General features: G+C 35.6%; 1 protein-coding gene across 1 annotated transcript in view; it reads right to left on the bottom strand.

Annotated features, from left to right (window-relative positions):
* ASPM (assembly factor for spindle microtubules) overlaps window positions 1–27,960 on the bottom strand; it is a 60,932-nt gene that overhangs the window by 32,085 nt on the left and 887 nt on the right. Inside the window, exons 2-16 of the mRNA XM_036109067.2 lie at window positions 26,554–26,697; window positions 23,005–24,487; window positions 13,426–13,530; window positions 12,876–13,022; window positions 11,482–11,724; window positions 10,885–10,952; window positions 8,250–8,391; window positions 7,559–7,689; window positions 6,881–7,056; window positions 4,251–4,396; window positions 4,075–4,160; window positions 3,390–3,611; window positions 2,062–2,269; window positions 1,821–1,966; window positions 1,593–1,721 (exon numbers count right to left, since the gene is read on the bottom strand). Coding sequence (XP_035964960.1) covers window positions 1,593–1,721; window positions 1,821–1,966; window positions 2,062–2,269; window positions 3,390–3,611; window positions 4,075–4,160; window positions 4,251–4,396; window positions 6,881–7,056; window positions 7,559–7,689; window positions 8,250–8,391; window positions 10,885–10,952; window positions 11,482–11,724; window positions 12,876–13,022; window positions 13,426–13,530; window positions 23,005–24,487; window positions 26,554–26,697 — 3,576 coding nt within the window. The remainder of the gene's footprint in view (window positions 1–1,592; window positions 1,722–1,820; window positions 1,967–2,061; window positions 2,270–3,389; window positions 3,612–4,074; window positions 4,161–4,250; window positions 4,397–6,880; window positions 7,057–7,558; window positions 7,690–8,249; window positions 8,392–10,884; window positions 10,953–11,481; window positions 11,725–12,875; window positions 13,023–13,425; window positions 13,531–23,004; window positions 24,488–26,553; window positions 26,698–27,960) is intronic.

The raw sequence follows: 27,960 nt of genomic DNA on the forward strand, positions 1-27,960 counted from the left end.
GCTTATAATATTTCTATGAGAATATACAGGGGACCTACTGCTTAATGTTCCAAATAGCAAATGAAAAGACGTAATTGGATGCTAGTGTAATTGTATAAGAGATGGAGCATGGTCGCTTGGAGAAAGGAGAGAACCAGTGGTCTTCAAAAAACAGGGAAATTTCTACTACCTAGATCGGAAAAATTTCTACTTCCTAAATCAGGAAAAGGGATCTCACCAGCAAAGAGCTAATAAGAAATCTTTCTAGTTTATATCTTATTAGTATAAGGTCGTCTTGAGCAGAAAATAAAGCAGATTTCATTTACTACCCCCCCCCAATTCTGATAAATATCTGTTTCATGGGATTTTAAATCTCTCAATGTCATATAAACAGAATTAGTGAAATAATTTGAGGACCAGCCAGGAAAGAGTCTTTGCTGAAAACTCTCCTAAAGCAATTCTCCTATAAGCTTCCAGAAGTACAAAGTTATCCTCTAAGGAATATGTGGGCAAGGAGGCAGATTCTGAGAAGATAAGGGGCAAAAGAAGGCACAAAGAATATATACGGTAGCAGAAAAGACCATTTGTGAGTATCAGCCAGTTCTAGCCAGTACTGCCTAGTTCCCAAAAGTTATTACCAAGAGTTTGAGTGGGTAAGAGCAAATTATTTCAATTAGCGTTATTTCCGAGTCTGATAAACTATGACAAAATACATGGTATGTTTAAGAGTTGCCAAAATGTAGCTGTTTTATAGTTATTAAGAACTCTATCATAAATGCACAGTAACTCAAAACTGAGGAGGAGTATAAGGTGGAAAGTATTTCTGAAATATCTGATAAATTTATCAAGCATGGATGCTTATTTTGTTTGATTTTCCAAATAAGTGAATACAGGATCATTATAGGGGTAGGGAGAAAAAAGCATTAGAATAGTTTGTTCAACTTGATCAAGGAGACCATTTCACAGATGGTTAAAAATTGCATTTTTCTCAGAATTAAAAAAAAAAGCTTACATTAACGTAAAATTTTGTACTGTTGGGGTCACAAAAGGAAACAAAAAATAACATCACTATCCCTGTGCCCAGGTCCCAGACATTTTGAGAAATAAAACAATAGAAACCAAATTCCACATTTAAACTAATAAAGGATACACTGGAAAACAGTTTCATGACAGACAAAATGAGCTGGCTAACTGAACTGCAAAATCGGACACTGACACCCAGACTCAAGGGGCTCCAGCAGCAAGATCAAGCCTCCCAGAACACCGCGTGAAAAATTCATGGAAAACTGCTCCCAGAGATAGGTTAGATTCCACGAAGAAGAAAAGAGCTGAGTCAGGTATCCTCAGTTCATTTTGACAAATTTACAAAGGGGGTAAGTTATTCTACTTCCCCTAGAGCAAGCGAGGGGACAGTGGTTGGAAGATACACCCAGTGAAGGAAACATCAGGAGTTAGGGAGAAATACCCATCCCTAACTCAAAACACACACAATTATTAAAATTATGTCAATAACTTCATACATCAGTAAAATGTAAAAATCACATCAGGAATCAATCAACTGGTATTTTGTGAAGTACAATTCACATTGTAGTGTTTTCATTTTGGGGGAGTACCTGTTGGCGTTTTAGATCTGTTTTTAGTTTGTATTTTCTCCAAGTTGTCTGTATAAGTCTAGCAGCTCTTGCTTCTTTACAAAGATCCAAAAGCCTTGCACAAAGAAATGACAAATAAGTGATAACCACCTAAGAGAAAACAGAAGAGATGAAAACAGAAGTTTGACAGAGAATATGCATCTTACTGTCACCTTCTGAGACTCTTGTTATTAGTTGAGAAACTCTTACCTTTTCGTCAGGAATTGTATTGGACATATCTGAATGATTAATCATAGCAGGTATTCCACCAAGGTCTCTTACTGCAGACCTAACCAATTGAAAATTTTTCTTTTCATTTTCTAGAAGTTCTTTGTATAGTTCTGAAGTGTTTTCTACTATGTAAATAAAAAAAGAGATTAGACAGCTCCAGTCAAAAATCTGATGTGACAAAGAAAACACTTGAAAAGTTAATCAGGCAAAAGGGACTAACCATGATCAAATGCTCTGAGAGACAAATCCAGAGAACTTCCATCAGATTCAGATGATGAATTTAACACCACCGAACCAGTTTGTGTGCATTCTACGGTTTGAGTAGTACGCTGACATATAGCATCAAAAGGCACGTAGTAAGGATGGTAGTGATGGATCAGGTAACATAATACACGGCCATCTGAGAAAGACACTGTAAAATTCTCCACCTGATTGGAAATTGCAGAAAAATGATTAACTGTATTTAGACAGTAATATGGATATTAATGGTTTTGTAGTCCGTATTTCCTTTTAATAGCTATGAAAATCACATTAGTGGCTAATAGTACCTAGGATAACATTGTATTTATAGCCAAATTCTCATTTATAAAATACTCTTTCAAAAACAGAATTTGATTATTGTGCTAGGAGAAATAGGGTCTCTCAAAAAACTCATGTCCTTCCTAGGACCTCAAAATATCACATTATTTGGATATAGGGCCATTACAGGTTTAATTTTCACAGTGGAGTAGGGTAGATTCATTCTAATCCAATGTCCGGTAGCCTTATATGGAGAGAGACACAGAGACAGACACACAGGAAGATGTTATGTGAGGACAGAGGCAGAGATTGGAGTAAAGTATCTATAAGCCAAGGAATGCCAAGGACTGCCAGCAACACCAGAAGTTAAGAGAAAGGTAGGGAACACATTCTCCCCTAGAGCCTTCAGTAGCTCTCTGGTATTTAGTGAAAACACAGAAGATTATCCATATATCTGACAAATTTTCTACTAACAATATTGTTCAAGGTGTTAACAGTTTACTATATTTAGTAACATGTACTCTATCATTTTTCTGGCTTCATATTCTCTACCAATATTTTATTCATTTTCACATATTTACATTTAAAGGTACCCTTCATAAAGAAATACAGTATCAATCTAACAAATGATTACAAAACACTCAACTTAGATTTTTTTTCCTCCTCCTTGTACCCAGTGGTCAGGTTCTCTATTGTCCCCTTCTGCATGGTGAGTTTATTTGCATTTATCTTTAAGATAAGGGTGTGATCCTTAGGTGCCCCACTCTATACAAATGTCTCTTATTGAGACTCCTGACTAGGGCATTTTTTCTTTCTTAGTAATACATAAAAAGATTGTTCATTCTACAATTGTTGACAGATTAGATAAAATACAGTATGTGAAAACACCCTCACTCATTTGAGGAAAAGTTTGCTTATATATAAACTACATTATTTAAGAAATGCAATAAAATATTTTATGAATAAAGTTTGACTTTAACCAAAATGTACTTAAAGATAGTGAGCTAAAACAAAAACAAAGAAACTTACTTTTTTATTATAGAAAGCACAAACAGCATTTACCCACTCCATCAACAGCTTTATGCTTTCACTATATTGTTCAAAGGAACCACTATTTCTTTTGTCTTTTTTCTTATTGATAATAGCATCAGAATGGCATGATCGTGCAGACATTGTTTTCTTCATACTCTGTGTGTGTTTTAAAAAGTCAATTTCTTCTTTTAACTGATCTAAATTAAGGGAAATATCCACCTGAAACACACACAAAAAAGGATAAATATCTTTATGTTTTTCATATATCATTTTTAACCCATAGAAGTTAGTCACTGTCATCGCTGTCTTCTTCTTCTTCTTTTTTTTTTTTAAAGGCAAACATAGTTCATGCAGAAGTGATAGAATGCATAGCTGCTAATGTATAGTGTGTCATGTGTAAGATTTGGGGTCACACAAGCCTGGGTTCTAATCTCATCGCTGCATCCTATAATGCTATAGCTTCTAGCTTCAGTTTCCTTACCTATGAAGCAGTGATAACACCTACCTTACAGGGGTGTTGTGAAGATTAAATTGGAATATATATAAAGCAATTACCCCAGTTCCTGGGACAGAATAAACCCCAGTAAGGAACAGTTATTGTTAGTCTATTTGATGAAAAATGCTTTTATAAATCAATACTAAAATTTGATAAAAAGTGTAAAATTTACCAAATGTACAATACCTGAAAAGCAAATGCTATTTTCCAAAGTAATGCAAGAGTTTTTTCTCTGTGCCTATCCACAATATCCTTAGATAGGATTGTATTTCCTGTAAATGAAAAGACAATCTGTTAGCACAATATACGTACATATCAATTTTTGGTGAGAAGAAAAAGTTTTATCTTTACTCAATTTTTACCATGCTCATCATTTAACTGAATTCCTTGTGATCTAAGAATTTGAAGAACAATGTCAACATTGTGCATCTTTTGAAGACGACTTATTGCAGGAATCCTGAGTTTCTTTGAGAGATTCCAGTCCCGTGTGAGAAGTTCCATGATTCGCCTAACAATAAAGGAATTTTCAGATGACACTGTCATATAAAAACATATATGAAAAGCTCCCTGCATCAAAAGGTGGGGCTCAAACCAGGCCCCAAAATATCATAAATATTCTGCCTTTACCCTCCCCACACTGAGACAGTAAGGATCTGTCAATGTATGATTGTCCTTATCATGTGAAGAAATAAACTTAACTTTCCTTTAAAAAACAAACAAAAAATGCAAGATGAACTTTATTTAAATACAGTTATCACCCACATAAATCCCCTAATTTAAAGGATTTTAGGTGAAAAAGATCCCAAAAAACTAACTGAAAACTGTTGCTCCATAATTGGCAAATAAGAGTCATTTCTCATTTTAAGCCTGCGGTTTGAGGTCTATGAACAGAATGTAAGAAAAAAAGATGAGACATACACAAATGCACACATGAACAAATTAACAGAGTTCTATAGGAAAAAAGAAAAGGAAAGGAAGGGAGAAAGTATATTTATGGAGGGGCTACTGTATTCTACACACCAAGCAAGTACTTTCTTTTCTTATTTTAGTCCTCATAGTGAGTCCCACAGTCAGGCATTATTATCCCATTTTTTTTGCAGATGAAGAAACCAAAGCCCAGAGAAATTTAGTAAACTGCCTATAGTCACACAGTTACTAACAGTCACACAGTTAGTAGTATGGACTAAAACTCAGATTTAACAGATTCAAAAGCCATTCTGTTATATCTGTACCAGATTATTGTAAAAATATTTGAGCACCTACCTTAAAAAGACATATATACTACAACTTAAATTCAAATGCCTAATATCATCTAGGTCATTAGTATTTTATCTACTAGACAATAATCGATATTTCTACAGAAAAAGCAAGCCCCAATGGATTATTGTAGATAGCCAAAATTTGGCAGAATTGTTTACAGAACTAAAATTTGGCAGAACTGTTTATATAACCATAATTTCTGAAGGTTAGAAAGTCACTTAAGATCATTCCAAGCTAACCACCCAACTGACATATGAAGTATTTCTGCAACAGTAGACCAACCTGTTACCTATTGGCATTAGTGGACTAACCATTCTTAAGCATTCTCAAATGACCTTGAAGATCCAGGATCATTTTGCTGACACTGAAGTAAGCAGAAATCTAGTATGCAAAATCAAGTCTCTTAACTAGTTAGAATTCCTGACCAACTAAAAAGCATCAACATCCAACACTGCTAAATCCTTAGTAACTATCCTAAAAGCCTAAAAAATGTCTTCCATTGTGGAAAATAGCACTGAACATAAAACCAATCACTGCCCCCGCCTTGGAAAGTGGAGAAAGTCTAAAAATGTGAATTCCTATTGGCCAGAAACAGATGTAGTGGCTTGGATTTATGAAATGAACAAATTAAACAAATATAAAAATAACATATGAAACATTTTCAGCAAATGCTCTAGCCTATATGGAAACTGCTCAAGTGAGAAATAGTTACAGTAAGGTTCAAAAGACTATTACCTTGTTGTGAGAACATATAATCAGAAAAGAATGTTCATGGAAATTTAATTTAGAAGGAAGCAAGTGACATGTATGTTGTTTTTGAAGAACTAGGGATTCATAAAGATCCAGAGATCTCTTCCTCACAAATGTCAAATGTAATATCAACTGGAGAGTTTCCTAGAAACAAGACAAATGTCCCCCATGCAGATATCCTGAAGAGGCCAACTGCAGTACTGTACTGTGCTCATGGTCACTCCTTCCACAGCAGGAACTGGTAATTCACTGGACTCATACAAAAGCCAATTTTGAGGATTTTAGTTTGTTACCGAGAAATATTATATGATTTGAAGCCAGACATCCTGAATTTATGTCCCAATACCATGGTATAAAACTTGGTATAAAACTGTTACTTCTCATGTTTAAAACAAGGTTAATAATACTACTAGAATTGGTTCCAAGTAATAACAGTACTTATGAAACCCTGTCAACATAATGTGTTACTTAAATGTTTGAATTTTAATTAGTTCCATGCTTGTCCCAACTTCTATTCTGGGGCATCACTGGTCACTACTCACAGACCCTCGTCACTGTCAGCATGAAAAAAAAATGTGCATAGGCGACAAGGTTTCTGGACCTAAAATTGACACCATTTTACAAAAGTGTTGCAGATACTTATTCCAATCTTTTTTACCCTAAAAAAAATTTATTGCATCACATGAAAGAGCAAGAAAGAGGGGGCACCTGAGTGGCTCAGTTGGTTAAGTGTCCAACTCTTGATTTCGGCTCATTTCATGATCTCAGGGTTGTGGGACTGAGCCCCATGTTGGGCTCTGTGCTCAGCAGAGAGTTTGCATGAGGATTCTCTTGCTCCCTCGACCCCTCCCCCAACTCTCTTTCTAAAATAAATTAATTAATTAAAAAAGAAAGAAAGACTATGTAAGTACAGAAAAAAAGTGTTTTCCAGAAAATTTTAGTCTATTCTATTAAGTAAAATATTTCTATTTCTTATACTTACACAAGACGCACCCCACATTGCAAGTCTACAGCAAGATTTGTAACAGCAAAATCAAATTCATCAAATGGTGTCTGAACATGGTGAACAGGTAATCCCAATAAGCTAAGGTGACGGGAAAGGTCACCTTCACCACTTAGGAAGTCTCGTGAAAAAGCCAGAAGAATGTCTTTACTAGTCTGTGGAGAAACAAGTTGCAGGTATTAAATCCCAAAATTGTAATTTTGTTTACAATAACAACAAATTCTTATCTTGTGCATATAGAAATGAGGTAAAATTAATGGTAGCATAACAAAAGTCAGTTTCATATCATATGGTAATAATGTACATCTATTTCCAATTTAAGGCCTTTTAAAAAATTGCTCATAATTAATAACAGACTCCAAAAATCAGAATTCATTTGATAATATGCTAAATTAGGAAAGAAATTTCCCCTCCAGTTAATTCCTCAGAGTTCTCAAATCAACAAAACTTAATAGGGTTGTGTGCTGGTGAAAGGTCAACCAATAAGTTAGGCAGGGTTAGAACCACTAATAAAACAGACTAGATAGGTATTCCTATCCTATTCCACTCCAGAGTACTCTTCTTTGGGAAACTTAGAAGTTTTTAAAGAGAAAATATACAATAAAAACAAGTCAAAGTCTTAAATGTGAAATATAAAAGAGAAAATGAACACTATACCTTGAATTCAGCATCTTTACAGAAGAGACAAGGGTCATGATCAATAAGTTTGGATATTTTGGCATAATCAAGGAAACAAACCAACAGCAATAACTTTTTCAATGTAAACTTAGACAAAGCTTCTTCATGACCTTAAGTAAAAGTACAAAAAAGCATAGCAAGTTAATCTGTGAAAGACAAGTTTCACCTTAAAATATGATAACATACTAACAAAGAAAAGTAATAATAAGCACAAATAGAACACTATGTGCCTTTCTTAGTGCTTTAAATGTATGAAATTCATGTAATACTCATAAAACTGTATGCTTCTAATATTTCCAGCTCATGGAGGAGAAAGCACAGACACAGAGATATCAAGTGATTTAGTCTGTCTCATGCAACAAATTTTTAATAAGCACCTACTCTATGCCGGTGGCATCCTAGATGCCACATTTATAGTAACAAGCTAAAAGAAATATGATCTCCACAGGGCTTACAGCCTACTTGTGAGGAGAGGGTGGGTAGAGACAACAAAAAGGTAAAAATAATTACAGTGCTGGAGGAAGTGATGGGGAATGATGTGTGTAAAGAAAGGGAGAATATTTATACTGGCATCTCTAAGAAGGTAAAATTTAAACAGAGACCAGAAAGAATAAGAAGAAGCCATTTATGCATAGTGTGGAAAGAATGCAGTGGAGGCAGAACTACTCACCATCTCTATATAGATGAGGAACGGTGGGGTGTCTATACTCAGCGGCTATATCAGGATTCCAAAGTAAGCGATTCAGAATAAACACAGCCAACCCCATGACATCACTGTTGTCTTCCAAAGATAGAAGTTCTCCAAAAATTGTCTGAAAAGAAATTAAAGTCAAGACTACGTGACCTTTAAGAAGCAAAAGGATACAACAAGGGGAGAGCAAACTACAATCTTCTAAGGATTTGGCAATGTTCTATTTTCTAAGTAGTATGGAAATAACATGGATATTTGCTAAATAACCTCTTTAAACTCTATATGCTTTGTGCATTCTTTAGTGTATATGGTGTACGATGAAAAAAGGCAAACGCTCAGGACTAAGATAGATTCTTAAAAATCATCTGACAAACCATATTTACATTTTAATTTTTTCCTTCAAAGAACTATCAAATGTAGGCATGTTGTTCAAATTCAATTTTAATTATCCTACTAAGTATATCATGAAGGTACAACAGAAACTTAAATATTAAAAGTTTTCTAATAGTTAACGGGTAGAAACCCATCTGCAAATAATCTAAAATGATAATTTGGGAAGTTCAGATCTGTTTATAATTGATTTTTAAAAATTTGTTTATTATGTTCAGTTAGCCACCGTATAGTACGTTATTAGTTTTTGATGTAGTGTTCAATGATTCATTAATTGCGTATATCATAATTGATTTAAATATGAAATTTAACATCAATATGCTTATTACTGATTTTTTTTTTTAAAAAGATTTTATTTATTTATTTGACAGAGAGAGACACAACGAGAGAGGGAACATAAGCAAGGGGAGTGGGAGAGGGAGAAGCAGGCTTCCCACCAAGCAGGGAGCCCGATGCAGGGCTCGATCCCAGGACCCTGGGATCATGACCTGAGCCGAAGGCAGACGCTTAACAACTGAGCCACCTAGGCGCCCCATTATTAATGATTTTTAAAGCAATTAGAAAAAACTAAAACCATATCAAATTATATTTTATAACTTTACATTGACCAAACGTAGAGATAAAAGCATGGAAAATATATGCCAAAATAGAAAAACTTTATCTTTATTTACTAATTTTTTTGCCTTTGATGTTTTCTTAAAATCCTCAAAGGTCATGACCACCACCAGAACCTTAAAGTGTTCATAGTTACTCATCCCTCCTTTCCATCTAAAAGGATTATACATTCCCACCAACCAACATGGACTTGCTGTGTCTCTTGTGGGAGGATAATATTCCTACCTCATTTGTGTTTGGCCAGATAATGTGCTCTGGTCAGTGGAATATGGATGGAAGCGACATATACTACATCTAAGCAGAAGTTTTATTTTTTATTTATTTTTAAAGACTTTATTTATTTATTTGAGAGAGAGAGAGAGAGAGAGAGACAGCGAGACAGATAGCAGAAGCCGGGGAGGGAGAGGCAGAGGAAGAAGCAGACTTTCTGCTGAGCAGGGAACCTGAGGCGGGACTCGATCCCAGGACCCCGAGATCACGACCTGAGCCGAAGGCAGACACTTAAACAACTGAACCACCCAGGCACTCCCAAGCAGAAGTTTTAAAAGGAATTACAAATTTCATACTAACTCTCTTGCTTTTTACCTTGGCCCAAATAGAGGGGTTCTACTCCAATTAAGGTTCTAGAATTATTTGACATGTGAAAGCAGAGCCAGTTGATATGTAATTTTCTGATTAACAAAAAGCATACTAAATTGAAATAAGAAAACTTAGCAATGATACTATCAAACTGTGTGACCTCAGTAAGCTTATCATTTGTTCTCTTTGGGCCTCAATTTCTTGATAAATAAAAGCCAAATTATTGTTAACAATTCCTTTCAGTACCAAAGATCATTCTATTCTAACACCTGGAATAAGCTGAAGAATAGAATATCCTACATGACAATGGCAAAAAGCCTAAAGAAAATGTAAAAGTATACTAGTAAAAGATGAAAGAAAACTGGAAACATAGAGCATTTTTAAAATAGAATCATATCTTTAATAGTCAACTACTAGTGTCTTTTTCATTCAGTTAGTTTAAAACTCTAAGTATTACTGAGCCATGCGCTAAGTGAAAAACTCAAATTTGACAACATTTTTCTGAGAAGTGTTGCATCAAAATGGTTACAAGTTTAGGCTCTGGCGTCAGATGGGTATAGATTCAAATCCTGACTAATAACTGGCATAAAGCATGTCACTTAAAATCTAAGCTTCAGTTTTGTCAGTGAAGTAGAAATAATAAAACATACCTCACTGGGATTTGAAGAGGTTTAAATTAGAAAATATATTTAAAACAGCCAAGTATATCATCTGTAAAAGCTCAAAAAGGAGCTTACAATACTTATGATATCCAGTACCAAATTATATATATTTAAGAAAACAGGAAAATTACTATGTGATGATATGGCAATAATATATACTGGCAAGATCTAATTACCTACTAAGTATTTATTAAAGGACCTTAAATTTTATACTGAAAGACCAATGAAGCTAACAAAATGACTTTATAAGTGAAACCATATTTTATTAAAAAATCTATTAAAAATACATAATAAGTCTACTAAAGGTATATATAAAAAAAGTATATAATAAAAAATATAAAATTTCAAAAATTGAAGCATATACTTACCTCTAGGCCGATTCGTAGCCATAAAGGATTATATGACAACAGCCAATTCAGGACTTTTTGCCGTTCTCCTGAAATGCATGTGAAAAGCAAGTAAGCTCAGACCACTAATCAAATAGAGACAATAAACAAAATTTTATGGAGAGAAATCAGTGGAAAATAGGGATAATCACTTATATGAAATCAGTTAATTTAAATACATGCCATTCTTAAATATATATGATCATATTAAAGTACATGAGATTTTAGGCAGCGAAGTCAAATCATGTATATATTTGACTCTGAAATATAAAATCTTGAGTGTTTTTAAAGAATTAATCTCAAGTGGTGCCTGGGTGGCTCAGTCAGTTAAACATCTGACTTGATTTTCGCTCAGGTCATGATTTCAGGGTCCTGGGATCAGCCCTGCATCAGGCTCTGCACTCAGTGGGGGGTCTGCTTGAGGATTCTCTCTCTCCCTCCCCCCTCTCTCTCTGGCCCTCCCCCCACTCATGTACATGCATGCTCTCTCTCTCTCAAATAAATAAATCTTTAAAAAATATAAATAATCACATCTTTAGATATAAAGAATCTTTATAAAGATTTCTATAATCTTCTTACCCACATCTTTCCAGAGGTGTCTATCTTTTCTAACAATTAACCGCCTAGCTTCAATTTCAATTTCAAGCTTCTTAATAGCTTTAACCATTTTTTCAGAAGTAAATAAGCGACATGCTGCACGACGTAATCTATTCAACCTGCACCGAGCAGTATAAGCTCTGAGAGACATTTCATCTTTTGTAGGAGCTCTAAGAACACTGATTTTATGTTGACTCTCCACTCCCAAAAGAGTAGCAGCATTTACTGGGCAAAAACAAAAGGAAGAATGTTTCTGGTTAAACAATATATACAGATGTCCTTAAATCCAGCAATAAATGCAAATTTAAGATGGCCAAAACAGGGTCTATTCTCCGCCCCTTCCAAGCTTGCTCTTTTCTTTCCTATCTCAAAATATGGGTGTCACCATTCACTCAGTACCCTAGGCCATTCTATCATTGCAACTTGGGGCTCTACCTGCAAAATGGATCTCAAGTCTAACCACTTCTCACAACCTCTACCACTATTACCCAAGTTCACATACTATCATCTCTAATCTACGCTAATGAAATAGTCTCCCAACTAGTTTCTCTGTTTCCATCCTTTTTAATAAATTAAAAAAAATAAGTCTCTAAAGAATGTGACTTTAAAAAATCAATTAAATTTTGAAATGCAACTTGAATTTTTATAAAACATATTTTCTCTCAAGAAGAAAACTAAAAATCAGGCTGTGTTTACTTTTGGAGAAAAAAGAAAAGCTGCCTTAGAGATTGTCTTGCCAAAGGGCCTTTTAATGTAAACATGCTATACAGTATTCTCTAACAAATACAGACAGGCCTCTGAACACTGCAACAAAGGAGAAACTATGTTTCCTTAGCTTGAGTCGAACTGATCCTGTAATTTCTATGCAAGAGTGTCACAAGTGAAGTTTCCTTCTCTCTCAGGAAAAAAGCCTTCAAATGTCTGAAGGACAGCATGTTTCCATCTTGTTCTACACCTGAGTCTCCTCTTTTCCAGAACATGCACTGAGATGTTTGCCATAGAAGACTGTTAGATTTATTCACCAGGACATTATACTTTATTAATGTGGTGAAGAGTGAATTGGATTTCTTAGTAGCCATGTTTCACTCTTAACTCAGACTGAATCTATATTAAAATAAAACTCATTCCCCTGAAAGGCTGGAATTGCATTGGCTGATGAACAAGAATGGAAAGCAAAAGGAAAAAGCAAAGTTTAGTACCTTTAGTAAAGAATTCCCTACAAATTCTCACCTACACAATCTTTAGCATTCATGTCAATGAATTAGTGAACCATGCCATTAACTATAATATATATGCATAATTAAAAAATGACAATTCATATTAAGAACTGTTAAAACAAGAGCATTATTTAATTTAAACATTAATTTAATGTTTACCTTCAGAAATATTTGTTTTTACAGTGAAGTCATCAGGAGTTAATATAAAATTTAGCCACCAAGTAAAGCCCTGCTCCTGCTTTTCCTTCCAGCGTTCATCATAAAACATGTTTTTTGCAGCAAACGGCATTGGGTGTCTAGGAATATCTAAGAATACAGTTGGTTTATTGTGTAAGAAATTCTCTTTTAAATTATCATGCAATATATAGCAAAAGACCATTTTTTACTAGCAAAACCACCTTTAAAACACTGAACAATATTTGCTTTTCCACTACTTGCTAAAAACAGTTGAAAAGGTTTTAGGTATAAAATATAATCAAAGTTAGAAGGAAAAAAGTACCACTGTACCTCCTGGTTATTTAAAAATCCTAGTCACCATGAGTTAATTTCACCGAAGTCTGAGGAAATATCCTGTTATTTGAATACACATATTTACAATTCTCCAAGGCTTTAATTCAATAAAAAGTATCAATTTATTTCTATTTGAAATGCAATTAATGCTTCATCCCATGTCAGTTTTTCAGTTACTTAAAAAATAATGAACATTTACCTGTTTTTAATGGTTTTATGAAGGTCAAAGTAGACTGTGCCACAGCAACAATGGGTTTGGTCCTTTTGTTTGTTTTAGAATTAGGAGTTCTATATACTAATGAATCTAAAATAAATTAGAAAGCAGAATAATAGCATTAAAAATGAAATACGTTCCATGAATGAACTGTTTTAAAGTTGAATTTAAGTTCTTCAATATCACATCCATTTAGCAAATACTTAATAATTACTATGTGTCTGGTACTATGCTATGAACTTGGTGGTCAATAAAACCTACATCTGGAAGTTACAGACCAGAAGCTACACTTTATCTTGTGTCTGCAGAAGCTATGATTCACATTCAATCACCATTTATTGTATGTATATATTGCAGATTCGGTGCTAGGTGCTGAGAATGCAGAATTGCAGATATGGTCCCAGCCCTTGGAAGTTGTCAGGCTAGTACAGAAGTTTAAAAGAAATTATAATACACTACATAAGGGAGAAGTACATTTAAGCAGCTATGAGAACAAGAAGGGAGAGCTAACTTCACCTAGAAGGGTAGGACAGCCTCCCTAAATGCGAATATACTTGAGCTGACTCTTAAAGTGGAAGTCAGGCATGAGGAACGTGACCTGTTGACAGAACTGCAATGTGGCTGGAGTAAAAAACACCTATCAGAAAAACAATAGAAGAGGAGGTTGAAAAAAGTAGAAAAGAGTTAAATCGTAATAAAAATAGTGGCTAATGTTTGAATACTTTGTTGCAGGCACTATCACAGTCTTTTAATATAGAATACCTCAGGTAATCATCCTGGCAAACCTCTCAGAAGTGTACTATTATTATCCATATTTTATATAATTAGGATACTGGAGCTTAGAACAATTAAGCTACTTGGTCAAGGTCACACAAGCTAGTAAGTGGCAGAGCTACGCAGCATAGGCCCAGAGCCTGCACTATTAATCAGTTTGATGCACCTGGTATGCCAACGAAAGATTTAAATCTAGGAAGTAACACCATCATTTACATTTTAGAAAACAGTGGCCAATGGAATAAAAGCGGTCAAGACTAGCGCTAGAAAGCTAAGAGGAAGCTATCACAGTGGCCCAACTTAGCTATTATGAGAATTTAAATTAAAACAGACGCAGTGGAGATAAACTAGAAAGAAGAGTTATTTTAATAGTAGAACCTACAAGCCTTAATAATCACTGGCTAGGCGAATGGTAAAGAATGAGAACTTCAGAGGATTTCCAGGTATCTAACCCAGGTGACTGAGGGAGATAGCATGTGGTATCTACAAAGGAAACTGCGATAAAAGTCACAGTGGCAAAGTGATATAGTTTATAGGTTAATATAGGTTATATCAGAATAGCAGTTTACTCCCTCAAAAGCAGATTTCATACCAGATGATACACCTACTAAATATAAACAAAGAGCTAAGAAAAGGCAGAAGAGAGCAAACTATGACCCACAGGCAAAATCCAGCCCACTGCCTGTTTTTATATGGTCTACAATCTAAGATTAGTTTTCACATTTGTAAATAATTGGGGGAAAAAATCAAAATGATTGTATTTTATGACACATGAAAATGACATGAAATTCAAATTTCAGTGTCCATGAATAAAACTGTATTGGAACACAGCCACATTTATTCATTTACACATTGTTTGTGGCTCTTTTTCCTTCTATAGTGGGGGAGGTTCAGTAGTTGTGATAGAGATCATTTGGCCTGCAAAACCTAAATATTTATTATCTGGACCTTTAGAGAAAAAGTTTGCTTAGTTTTGATTTACTGGGATTGCAAATCTACGCCAATTGTGAAAGTAAGGAACACAGTCAAATTGTGACATATTTATGAGGTTATACGTCTCTTTGTATTTGAACCTTTTAAAAATAAAGAGGGAAAAGTCCTCATTCCAAAACACCACAGAATCTGGTACCTCTGCATGGAATCATTTTATTCTGTGGGAATGCTTTCATGGGACCATCTCACAGCTCCTTACCACTCAGAAAGGCCAAGTAAAGTGCCTCCCTTTCTGTGCTTCCATGATTCCCTGGGCATAGCTCAGTCAGAGGACCGAGAGCAGCTTGAAGACAGGAATTATACCTTTTTTCCTTGTATCCATAGATCCTAGAACAATGCATAGCACACAGTAGGCACCTTATCAATACTGAATAAATGCATCTTGGAAAATTGACTTCTTTCTTTGCTCTCATGGGTTTGCCAGAATGGAAAGAGTCAGTTATTCTTAGTGAGTGTTACCATGCTTTCATATGGGCTCATAAGTCAGATACTCAATGTGTCCAATTCTCTTTAAACCTCACAAAGAGGCCCAACTAGGTGGCCACCTTAAAGAAACTGTCATTCATTCATCATTTATTGTACATCTCGTAGGAGATCACAACAGGTATAGGTATGTTCTTTATTATCAAAGAATTTGTTATCTGGTCAGATAATATCTATAGGAAACAAGAAATACAAGCAAAGAAATAGAGTTAACATATGAGATGTTACATATGCTGAATTCAAATTTGCTTAGGGAACATACCTAGAGGGAAAGCCATCAAGGAGTTAATAAAAGTTGACTATAGTACTTGAAACAAGTGAAAGATTTGAATTAGTGAGAAAACAATAGGTAAGAAAGTTAACAAGAGGATACATGGTCAGGAATAAGACACGGATGCCCACTCTTGCCACTTTTGTTCATCATAGTATTGGAAGTCCGCACTAGAGCAATTGGGCAAGAAAAAGAAATAAAAGGAATCCACATTAGAAAGAAGTAAAAATGTCACTACTTGCAGATGAAATATTATATATAGAAACTCCTTAAGACTCCATCACAAAACTGTTAGAATAAACTAATTCAGTAAAGATGCAGGATACAAAATCAATATACAAAACTATAAGACACTGATGAAAGAAACTGAAGACACAAATAAATGGAAAGATTCCAGACTCATGGATTTAAAGAATTAATGTTGTTAAAATGTCCATACTACCCAAAGCAATCTACAGATTCAATGAAATCCCTATCAAATTTCCTATGGATTTTTCACAGGAATATAACAAATAGTCAAGATTTCTGTGGAACCACAAAAGCCCCCACATAGCCAAAGTAATCTTGAGAAAGAAGAACAAAGCTGGAGGCATCACACTCCCTGATTTCAAACTATATTACAAAGCTATAGTAAACAAAACAGTATGGTAGTGACATAAAAACAGGCACACAGATCAGTGCAACAGAATAGAGAGCCCAGAAATAAATCCACACATACATGTTCAATTGATTTACATTCAAAGGAGGGAAGAATATATAATATACAGTCTCTTCAATAAATGGTATTGGGAAAACTGAACAGCCACATGCAAAAGAATGAAGCTCTACTACTATATTATGCACAAAAATCAACTCAAAATGGACTAAAGACTTGAATGTGAGACCAGAAACCATAAAGCTCTTAGAAAAAAAACACAGGCAGTAAGCTCCTTGACTTGGTGATGATTTTTTGGATCTGACATCAAAAGCAAAGGCAACAAAAGCAAAAACAAACAAGTGAGACTATATCAAACTATAAGCTTCTGCACAGCAAAGGAAATCATCAACCAAATCAAAGGTAACATACTGAATGGGAGAAAACTCTGATGGGGGTTAATATCCAAAATATAGAAAAAGAACTCAAACAACTCAATAGCAAAAAAAAATCCCCCAAATAATCCAAATAAAAAATGGGCAAAAGATCTGAATAGACATGTCTCCAAAGAAGACATACAGACGGCCACCAGACACATGAAAAGATATTCAACGTCACTCATCATCAGGGACATGCAAATCACAACCACAATGAGCTGTTATCTCACACCCGTTAGAATGTTTACAATCAAAAAGAATTAATAGTGTTGGCAAGGAAGAGGAGAAAAGGGAACCCTGGTGCACTGTTGGTAGGAATGTAAATTGGTACAGCCAATGGAAAACAGTATGGAGGTTCCTCAAAAAATTAAAACTAGTGGGGCGCCTGGGTGGCTCAGTCAGTTAAGCGGCTGCCTTCGGCTCAGGTCATGATCTCAGGGTCCTAGGATCAAGCCCCACATCGGGCTCCCTGCTCAGCGGGAAGCCTGCTTCTCCCTCTCCCACTCCCCCTGCTTGTGTTCCCTCTCTCGCTGTATATCTCTCTGTCAAATAAATAAATAAAATATTAAAAAAAAAAAAAGTTAAAAAAAAAAATTAAAACTAGAGCTACCATATGATCCAGCAATTCCACTTCTGGGTATTTTTATGAAGAAAACAGAAACACTAACTCAAACAGATACATGCACTCCCATGTTCACTGCAGTATTACTTACAATAACCAAGATATGGAAACAACCTAAGAGTCCCTTCAATGGGTGAATGGATAAAGAAAATGCTATATATATATATATATATATATATATATATATATGGAATATTATTCAGCTATAAAAATGGATGAAATCTTACCACTTGTGACAACATGGAAAGACCTTGAGGGCATTCTGCTAAGTGACATAAGTCAGACAGAGCAAGACAAATACCATATGATCTCACTTATATGTGAAATCTAAAACAAAAACAAAAACAAAAACCAAGTTCATAGATACAGAGAACAGATTTGTAATTGCCTAAGGTGGGGAGGAGTGGGGGTGAGAGGGGTCAAAAGTATAAACTTCTAGTTATAAAATACCTAAGTCATAGGGATGTAATATACAGCATGGTGAACAGTTAATAATACTGTACTGCCTATTTGAAAGTTGCTAAGAAAGTAAATCTTAAAAGTCCTCATCACAAGAAAAAAAATTATGTAACTATGTATGAGGTTAACAACAGCAAAAAAAAAAAAAAAGAAAAGAAAGGAAGATAAATGGATGGAATGACAGGACTAGCATGGCAAAGAATGTCGTGGAATATAAGTTAGCAGGCAGGCTGGCTACATAGAGGTCACATGAGGACGACCTTAAATGGCAGAATAACAAGCCTGGAAATAATCTGATAACAGCAGAGAGCCACTCCAAGTTTCCTGAGCAAGGGAGTGGGAAAGCCAGATATTGGATACCACTCATTGCCTCCATCTATTTTGGCACATCAGAAATTTGAGGCCAGTGGATCCCAATCACTATCATCTTTGGTCAATGCCCAAAATAAAATCCTTACATTTACCTGTTCCTTCTCTTACTTAAACCATAACAGTATAGCAAAATATGGTAGAAAAAACATTTACTTTGTAGTTAGGGAGACTTGAGTTTCAATTATAAACTTTATTTTAGTAGCTTCTGTGACCTTGGGCAAGTTAGTGACCTTTTTGAGTCTGATATAAGGGAGTTGGAGAAGGAAATCATTCTATATAGATGGGACAATAAACTTGAAATACCCTAAGGACAGAGCATGTTTGAGGATTCAAGGATAACAAGGAAGCCAGGGTGGTACAAGCAGAGTGAGCAAGGGGGAGAGAGGTAAGAGTGAAGTGGGGAGATGCGTGGTAATACAAATCTTACAAGGCCTTGTACATCATTGTAAAAACTTTGGCTTTCAGTGAAATGGGAAGCCATTAGAGGGTACAGAACCAGAGAACATCAGAATCCAACTAATTTTTAAAGTATTACCCTGGTTGCTATATGGAAAATAGACTATAGAGAAGCCAAAGGTGAAAGCAAGATCTATTAGTAGGCTCTGCAATGAGAGACTAAATCAGGTGCCACTGAAAATGGTGAGAAGTGATCAGATTCTGTATTTAGAAGAAAGAGAAGATAGGATTCATCGAAGGACTGAATTTGGAATCAGACAGACTGAATTTATAAAGAGAAGGTTGGAGAGAAATACACTTAAGGACATTACAAGGTTTGGGCCTGAGATGAGAGGTCCCAACAAGAAGTATTGTGATGGGAATGACATGCCAGGTAGGAGTATCATGGTAGAGGGGACAGCAAAGGTTTGGCTTTGGACAAATTAAATAAAGATGTTCACTAGACAGTGAAGCAGAAATGTTATATGTTGGATAAAATAAATTTGAGGTCCATCCTAAAGATACAAAATTGGGAGGCCTCCATGTATGGATAGCACTGAAAACTATGAGATGGAATGAGATCACTAAGGGAATGAGTAAGACTCTGAATATGAAAAAGGGGGACGCCTGGGTGGCTTAGTTGGTTAAGCGGCTGCCTTCGGCTCAGGTCATGGTCCCAGGGTTCTGGGATTGAATCTCACATCCTTGCTCAGCAGGGAGCCTGCTTCTCCCTCTGCCTGCCGCTCCCCCTGCTTGTGCTCTCACTCTCTTTCTGACAAATAAATAAATAAAATCTTCAAAAAAAAAAAAAAAAAGTATGAAAAAGGGTCAGTAACTAAGCCTTCACTTATTCCAAGATTTAGAGGTTGGGGTGATAAAGAGCACTCCACAAGGAAAACTGAGAAGCAACAAGTAGGAAAAGAACCAGGAAGGAGTGGGGATGGCAACATCATGTGTTCCAAGAAGACAGAGGTTCAAAGTATCAGTTTGTAATAGTTCAAGATGAAGATTGATAAATATTTATCAGATTTAATAGTGTGGAAGGAGGTTTTAATAACCTCGACAAGAAAAGTTTCAGTAGTCAAAACCTGACTGAAGTGGGTTCAAAAAAGTGGAAACAGCTAATACAAGCAACTTTCTAAATGATTTTTTTACATTAAAAAGCACCTTTTAATTCAGGTAAATGTTTACACATAAAAGTATACATATCTCAGTGAACGATGACAAAGTAAATACTTAGGTTCTTTCAAGGAGTCTTGCTCAAAAGAAAGCAGAAAAATGGAGCAGGGGCTAAAGGAGGGATAAATGGTATTAATAAGTTTTCGTTTTTTAAGGGATGGAATAACAGCATATTTGTATCAGAAATGACTCAGTAGGTATGAGGAATTCTTAATCTCAGGAAACAAACTGAGGGTTGCTGGAGTGGGGGGTGGGGTGGGAGGGATGGGGTGACTGGGTGATGGACACTGGGGAGGGTATGTGCTCTGGTAAGCGCTGTGAATTGTGCAAGACTGTTGAATCTCAGATCTGTACCTCTGAAACAAATAATGCAATATATGTTAAGAAAGAAAAAAAGAAGAAGAATGTAGCAGGAGGGGAAGAATGAAGGGGGGGAAATCGGAGGGGGAGAAGAACCATGAGAGACGATGGACTCTGAAAAACAAACTGAGGGTTCTAGAGGGGAGGGGGGTGAGAGGATGCGTTAGCCTGGTGATGGGTATTGAGGAGGGCACGTTCTGCATGGCGCACTGGGTGTTATGCACAAACAATGAATCATGGAACACTATATCTAAAACTAATGATGTAATGTATGGGGATTAACATAACAATAAAAAAAATTAAAAAAAAAAAAAAGAAATGACTCAGTAGGGAGTAAAAAATTGGAAGATATGGGAGAAAGAAGACAATCACTAAAGCAACATCCTTGGGTAGAGGGCACAGGATCTCTCGTACCAGTAAAGAGCCCAGCCACATCGAGTGCATAGACACTTCATGCTTTAGTAAGTGGGAAGAAAGCAGTGAATGAAACACAAGGGTGGTAAATGTCGAGTGTGTTAAGGTTTTCTTCAATACTTCTACTGACTCAATGAAGCAAGAAGCAGATCATCAGCTTAGACAAGGTTCAGAGGATTATCTCTGGAGCCTAACTGCCTGGGGTAGAACCCTAGCTTTATCATTTACTACCTCTGCGATCTTAGGGAAATTATTCAACTTCTGGGTGCACTGATTTCCTTATTTTGAAAATGTATTGATAACAATTATTTTGTGTGATTGTTATTAGTATTAAAGGAGGTAATAGCAAAGCACTTACAACTGGGTCTGACAGAAGACATGCTCAGTAAGTGTTACCTACTATTCTCAATCATGGGAGAGGAGGAAAGAAAAGTGTTAGAAGTTTCAGGAGAAAAGAAGGGAGAGATGAGACAGTCTGTAGCCAAGTGATAAAAGTCAATAAATCCAAAAAGACATAGTCAAAAAGAGTTAAGGGCTTACTTGAGATTTGTGGTCATTAATTTAAAGACCAACCAGCAAGATTCAGGCACAGAGCAGGTAGAGTTGGACTGGGATTGGAATTTGCTAGACAAATATAATGAGGGGAAGAGAGATGAATGGAATGATCATGAGTTATGTAATCCAAGCTGTAGAAGTAGGAAAGTAAGGACATGTCAGAGTGAGGGCTGCTGAAACCATGATGGATTAAAGGACTGTATGTGTAGGAAGGGGAGAAAAAAATGTTTGAGTTGGGTTTCTAGAGAAAATGCTAAAATCATAGAGATGGTGATTAGAGATGGAGATGTTTTTAGGACTAAGTACGTTGGAACTAAAAGGCCCAGATATTGGAAAGATCCTACAAGGATTTTGAAATGATAAAAAATAATGATGGTTGTTTTGGAGAAGCCAAATGAACCAAATGTAAAAATCTTGAGAGTAGTCTTTCATTATTACAAAGAGGAATATAGGTGGAAGAGAATGAAAAATGAACTTCAAGCTGTTTTGTTGCTGTTTGTTTTCTTTTCGTTTGTTTTCAAGGATAAAGAAGAAAAAAAATAGTCTAGAAGTAGATGTAAAAAAAAAAAAAATAGAAGTAGATGTGAGAAGGAAGGTGGACCACTAACCCATCAAGAGGCCCAGGGTCAGAGGAATAGGAAAGAAAACAGACACAACTTGAGAGGGTTGCAATGAAAACAGTGTTTTCAGAAAAGCCGTTTCAGCAAGGTAACAGAATGAGGGAATGTTTATAAAAGACAATGCTAATGAAGGACCATGAGTTCAGAGGGCACAGACAGTTTAAAGAGCTGGAGATTAGGGGATGTTCAAAGAGAAATGAGATAATAAATGAGAGGATGTTCAAATTAGGGGGATGTTCAAAGAGAAAGGAGATAATAAATCAGAGAAATGAGATGTGTGATACTTCTTGGGAGTTCTAGGATTCATTTAAATTATCTGCTAAGTAAGTAGTGTGATTCGTTTTCCTGCCTGGAACTTGACTGTCATGAGGTAATTTGGGTCAAAAGGGCATGATGGAATTAGTCCTGTTTTTGAGGCAGACTTGACGGTAAGGCTGCGAGTAGTGGGGAAAGAACAGTGATGTTTTTCCCAAAGGAATGCAGAGCTCTGGGACCCTATCTTCATTCCTAATTAATGGCTAAGTAAAGGCTGAGGGAGAATAATGTCAGGAGGTGCACAGAGTATGCAAAGGCCTCTTTTGCATTTTCTCAGATGGTATGATGGGGGCCAAGGCACATCACTGGGTCTTCCAGTCAGGGCTTGGACCTTAGTGAGGCAAGTAAAGTACTTCCCCTGGGTATAAAACTTGAGGGGTGCCAAGTAATTCTGTAATCAAGATAAGTATTTTAATGCAGTTTTTTTTTTAACTGAAATTAATGCAAAATATCAAAGTTTCATTAAGAACAAGATCAAAACTATTTTAGGATTCGGCCCCATCTTCTGCTAAAGCAAACTGGTAAATGAAAAGTGCAACTTAATTCAAGCTTATCAATAGGAAATTTACTAAACCAAAAGAAAGAGCAAATATGCACCCTATAGGTATACTTTCATTAAAGATTTTATAAATGAGACTCACCAGTTTTCTTCTTCAGGTTTAATTTCTCTCTGTTCATATGTTTTGAGATGGGTATTACCAGTTTTTTCGTTTTTTTAACAGTTGATGTTTTAGATTCCACAGGAGAAAAATGGATTCTTTTGATTTCTTGTACCTCTGTATGTTCTGTAACTGTAATTCTAACATTTGCTTCATCCCTGTCTCCCTCACTCTTTCTTTTACGGGCAACTAAAGTGGTTTTTGAGGGAGGAGTTATTACATTTTTATAACTTATAGATTTATTGCATACTGGATCTATAACTGGAAGACAAGATTGAAAACCATCTTTCTCTTTTTGATTATCTGTTACTGTTTCAAATTTGCCTGCTATACTGTTGAGACATCTTTTTGCCTTTGGTTTATTAGTCTCTTTTTGGTTTTCTCTGGTACAAGTGGGTTTACTTTTAGTAACAGTGGCAGAAAGTATTGGGCGTCTTTTAAGTTTATCATGGCTGTAACTAGAAATATCCTGAATTGCAGAAAATTTAGGTCGATTTTTTGTAGAACTGTAACAATTTGACTTCATTTCTAAAGCTTTGGGTTCTTCAAAAATAGCTTTGGGAGATTCTGAACCCTGACATTCAGGAATATGAGGTAAAACTCCATTTGTTCTCTGATCTTGAGGAGACTGTGAGAACTGAGAATTTTTATTTGATGATGGTGATAATTTACATGTTTGCTGAGATATACATATATATGCCATATTATCTTTTACAAATTGATTTGGGGATAGAATTGGATTAATTGACTCTGATTCTAGATCCTGATTTAGTCCATAGTTATCATTTATGAAAGAATCAGGACTTAAGATTGTCCGGTAATTTTCATGTACAGTTTTTGATTCCAAATGCACATGCTTTGAATTATCTTTCATAAACGTATCTGATGAAAGACACGCCACTACCTCTAGTTCATTATTAGCTGCACGGCTGTTATTTACAAAGGAATCTGGACTTAGAAAATTTCCTTGGCTTTGTGTAATGTTCAAAGTGGAAGAACAGTTTGGGGTAAGGATAAGTTTACTATTCTCTTCAATTTGGCCATTAATATTATTTGTGGAGTTAAAGGAAGTTTCATTTACAACTTTCTCACTAAAATTAAAATCTTCCAAAACGCCGGCACCTTCTACTTTCAACAGCTCCCCGTTTTCACAGGCATGAAGAGATGTGTATGTTGTAGATCGACGTACAGAAAGAGGCAAGGAAGTCTCACTATGGCATTCTTTGAAAATGGGACTAATAGGTGATATTGGTATTTTATTTTCTTCAAGGATTAAAGAACTGTTTTCTGTTGGGGAACAACCTTCATTCATAGCCAAATTTTCACAAGCTTGTAGTGGGTTCCTAACTCTGTCAACATTTTGTGAAACACAAAATGTTTTGTTAACATTTTGAATACAGGAAATCCTCTTATTACTTGAAGAGGCTGACATTTTCTTCTTATTACTCATATTCCAAAGACTCCTCTGCAAAAAATAAGCAAAACATACAGGTTAAGTTGATAGCTATTGAATATTACCTTTAAATTAGCAATATTATATATGTTACCTCAAGATGTATCAAAATAATCTTTCAGAGGAGTTAAGATGATGGAGCAGTAGGGGGACCCTATGCTTGCCTTGTCCTTCAAGCACAGATAGATAAACAATCATTCTGAACACCCAAGATATCTAGAAATAAACCTAATCAAAGAGGTAAAAGATCTGTACTCTGAAAACTATAGAACACTTATAAAAGAAACTGAAGATGACACAAAGAAATGGAAAAACATTCCATGCTCATGGATTGGAAGAACAAATTTTGTTAAACTGTCCATACTACCCAAAGCAATCTACACATTTAATGCAATCCCTACCAAAATACCACCAGCATTTTTCACAGAGCTAGAACAAACAATCCTAATATTTGTATGAAACCACAAACGACCTGAATAACCAAAACAATCTTGAAAAAGCAAAGCAAAGCTGGAAGCATCACAATTCTGGACTTCAAGCTCTATTACAAAGCTGTCATCATCAAGACAGTATGGTACTGGCACAAAAACAGAAACATAGATCAGTAGAACAGAACAGAAAACCTAGAAATGGACCCACAACTATATGGTCAACTAATCTTCAACAAAGAAGGAAGGAAAGAATATCCAATGGAAAAAAGTCTCTTTAACAAATAGTGCTGGGAAAATTGGACAGGCACATGGAGAAGAATGAAACTGAACCACTTTATTCCACCATACACAAAAGTAAATTCAAAATGGATGAAAGATCTAAATGTGAGATAGGAAACCATCAAAATCCTAAAGGAAAACACAAGCAGAAAACTCTTTGACATTAGTTGTAGCAACTTCTTACTAAAAGGTCTCTGAAGGCAAGAGAAAGAAAAGCAAAAATGAACTACTGGGACTTCATCAAGATAAAAAGCTTCTGCACAGTGAAGGAAACAATCAATGAAAGTAAAAAGGTAATCTAAGGAATGGGAGAAGATACTTGCAAATGACATATCTGATAAAGGGTTAGTATCCAAAATCTATAAAGAGCTTATCAAACTTAACACCCAAAGAACAAATAATCAGGAGATGGGCAGAAAACAAGACAGACATAACAGACATTTCTCCAAAGAAGACATCTAGATGACTAACAGACACATGAAAAGATGCTCAACATCACTTATCATCAGGGAAATATAAGTCAAAACCACGAAGAGATAGCACCTCACACCTGTCAGAATGGATAAAATTAGCATAGGAAACAACAGATGTTGGCAAGGGTGCAGAGAAAGGGGAACCTTCTTACACTGTTGGTGAGAATGCAAACTGGTGCAGCCACTTTGGAAAACAGTATGGAGGTTCCTCAAAAAGTTAAAAATAGAACTACCCTCCAACCCAGCAACTGTACTGTTGGGTATTTACCCAAAGGATACAAAAACACCGATTCAAAGGGGCACATGCACCTCAAAGTTTATAGTAGCATTATCAACAATAGCCAAATTATGGGAAGAGCCCAAATGTCCATTGACTGATGAATGAATAAAGAAGATGGGTATATACACACAATGGACAATTACTCAGTCATCAAAAAGAATATGTTGCCATTTGCAATGAGGTGGATGGAGCCAGAGTGTATTATGCTAAGGGAAATAAGTCAGTGACAGAAAGACAAATACGTATGATTTCACTCATATGTGGAATTCAAGAAACAAAACAGATGAACATAGGGGAAGGGGGAAAAAAAAAGAGGGAGACAAACCTTAAAGAGACTCAACTATAGAGAACAAACTGAGGGTTGCTGGAGAGGAGGTGGGTGAGGGATGGGCTAAATGGGTGATGGGTATTAAGGAGGGCACTTGTGATGAGCAATGGGTATTATATGTAAATGATGAATCATTAAATTCTACTCTTGAAGTCAATATTACACTATATGTTAACTAGAATTTAAATAGAAATCTTAAACAAAAAAACACAAACAAAAGACTTCTCAAAATTTTTACATGTTCTTATTTTCTTAGAGTAAATCACAAAATGATTAAAATTGATTACCTTTTTCTTTTTCTGCTCTTCTGCATTTCCTAGTAATATAGCTTGGTGTTTCAGAACATCATTTACAAGAAATGTCACAATCTCTCTTACTCGGCCTTCTTTTAATGGTGTCCAGTTAACAGAAATAACTATTTTTTCTTTAGGCTATAATCAAAGAACACATTTTGAATGAGTATAAAATAGTGATGCATAATAATCAAAACATATTATGTACAGTTTAGAATACAGTAGATGATTAATAATTGTTAGTCACCAATGCTCTACACCCTAATAAGTTTAATAAGTCAAATATATTTTCTTACCCTATCTAATTTCATTATAAGGAAAAAAGCCACTAAGAGTAACAAGGTTCAACAAGAAAATAAAATTATAATAAAATCTTAATTGCATCTACACCCCATAGCCTGGCAGGAATTTGTCAAATGCAAAACCCTGACAATGACAAAACAAACTGTGTCCATCGTTTTTCAGAGGAAAAAAAACAAGTTTTGTTTTAAAGTAGAAACCATAAAACATCATAAACAGCTAGATTTTTGGACTCCAGGAAACAAACTGAGGATTTCAGAAGGGAGGGGGGTGGGGAGATGGGTTAGCCTGGTGATGGGTATTAAAGAGGGCACGTACTGCATGGAGCACTGGGTGTTATACGCAAACAATGGATCATGGAACACTACATCAAAAACTAATGATGTAATGTATGGTCACTAACATAAACAAAAAAAAACTTTAAAAAAGTGAACTGTTTTATAAAACAGCAAATTCTAACAAAATAAATTGAAAAACCCCATAAAACAACTCGAGTCCACATAACAAAAAGAAATAAAAAGTATTATATAGATGGAAAAAAAAAATCTATCTTCGCATAGAACGAAAAACAGGCATTCCTAAAGTAGAGGGGAGAGACAGGTTCTTAAAGTGTAACTGAACCACTGCTGGCTCACAAGTTAATGGACCTCAGATTAGAGCTCTTCCCACTACCTTATGAAGCAGTTGTATAGACTAGTCAGACTCCCTCAGCTAATGGTTTATTTTCACACTTTCAGAGGTTCTCAATGGGAAGGCCACAGCAGTCAAATAAGAATATAAATTCTCTAGCTTTTGGTAAGAGGGATGGGAACATTACTATGGCCAATGCAATGCAGAAAAGCTACCCAAGTTGTTCTTGAAGCAACAGTTGTAAAATTAAATTTGATTCACCATTAAAACGACACTGTAGCAGAGGAGAAAAAAAGGAGTATGATATTAAAACATATGCACCACCCATGCTTGTTTTTTTGCTGTAGACACATTCAGCCAAAACAAAGCTCACTATTTCACCTGCATAAGTAGTTACCCTGACTCTATTTGGAGTCAGTTTCCCTGATACATATGGACACTAAAACGCATATTAAGATGACTGATAGGAAG

Source organism: Halichoerus grypus, chromosome 7, assembly GCF_964656455.1.
Source record: "Halichoerus grypus chromosome 7, mHalGry1.hap1.1, whole genome shotgun sequence".
In the NCBI taxonomy this organism is placed as follows: Eukaryota; Metazoa; Chordata; class Mammalia; order Carnivora; family Phocidae; genus Halichoerus; species Halichoerus grypus.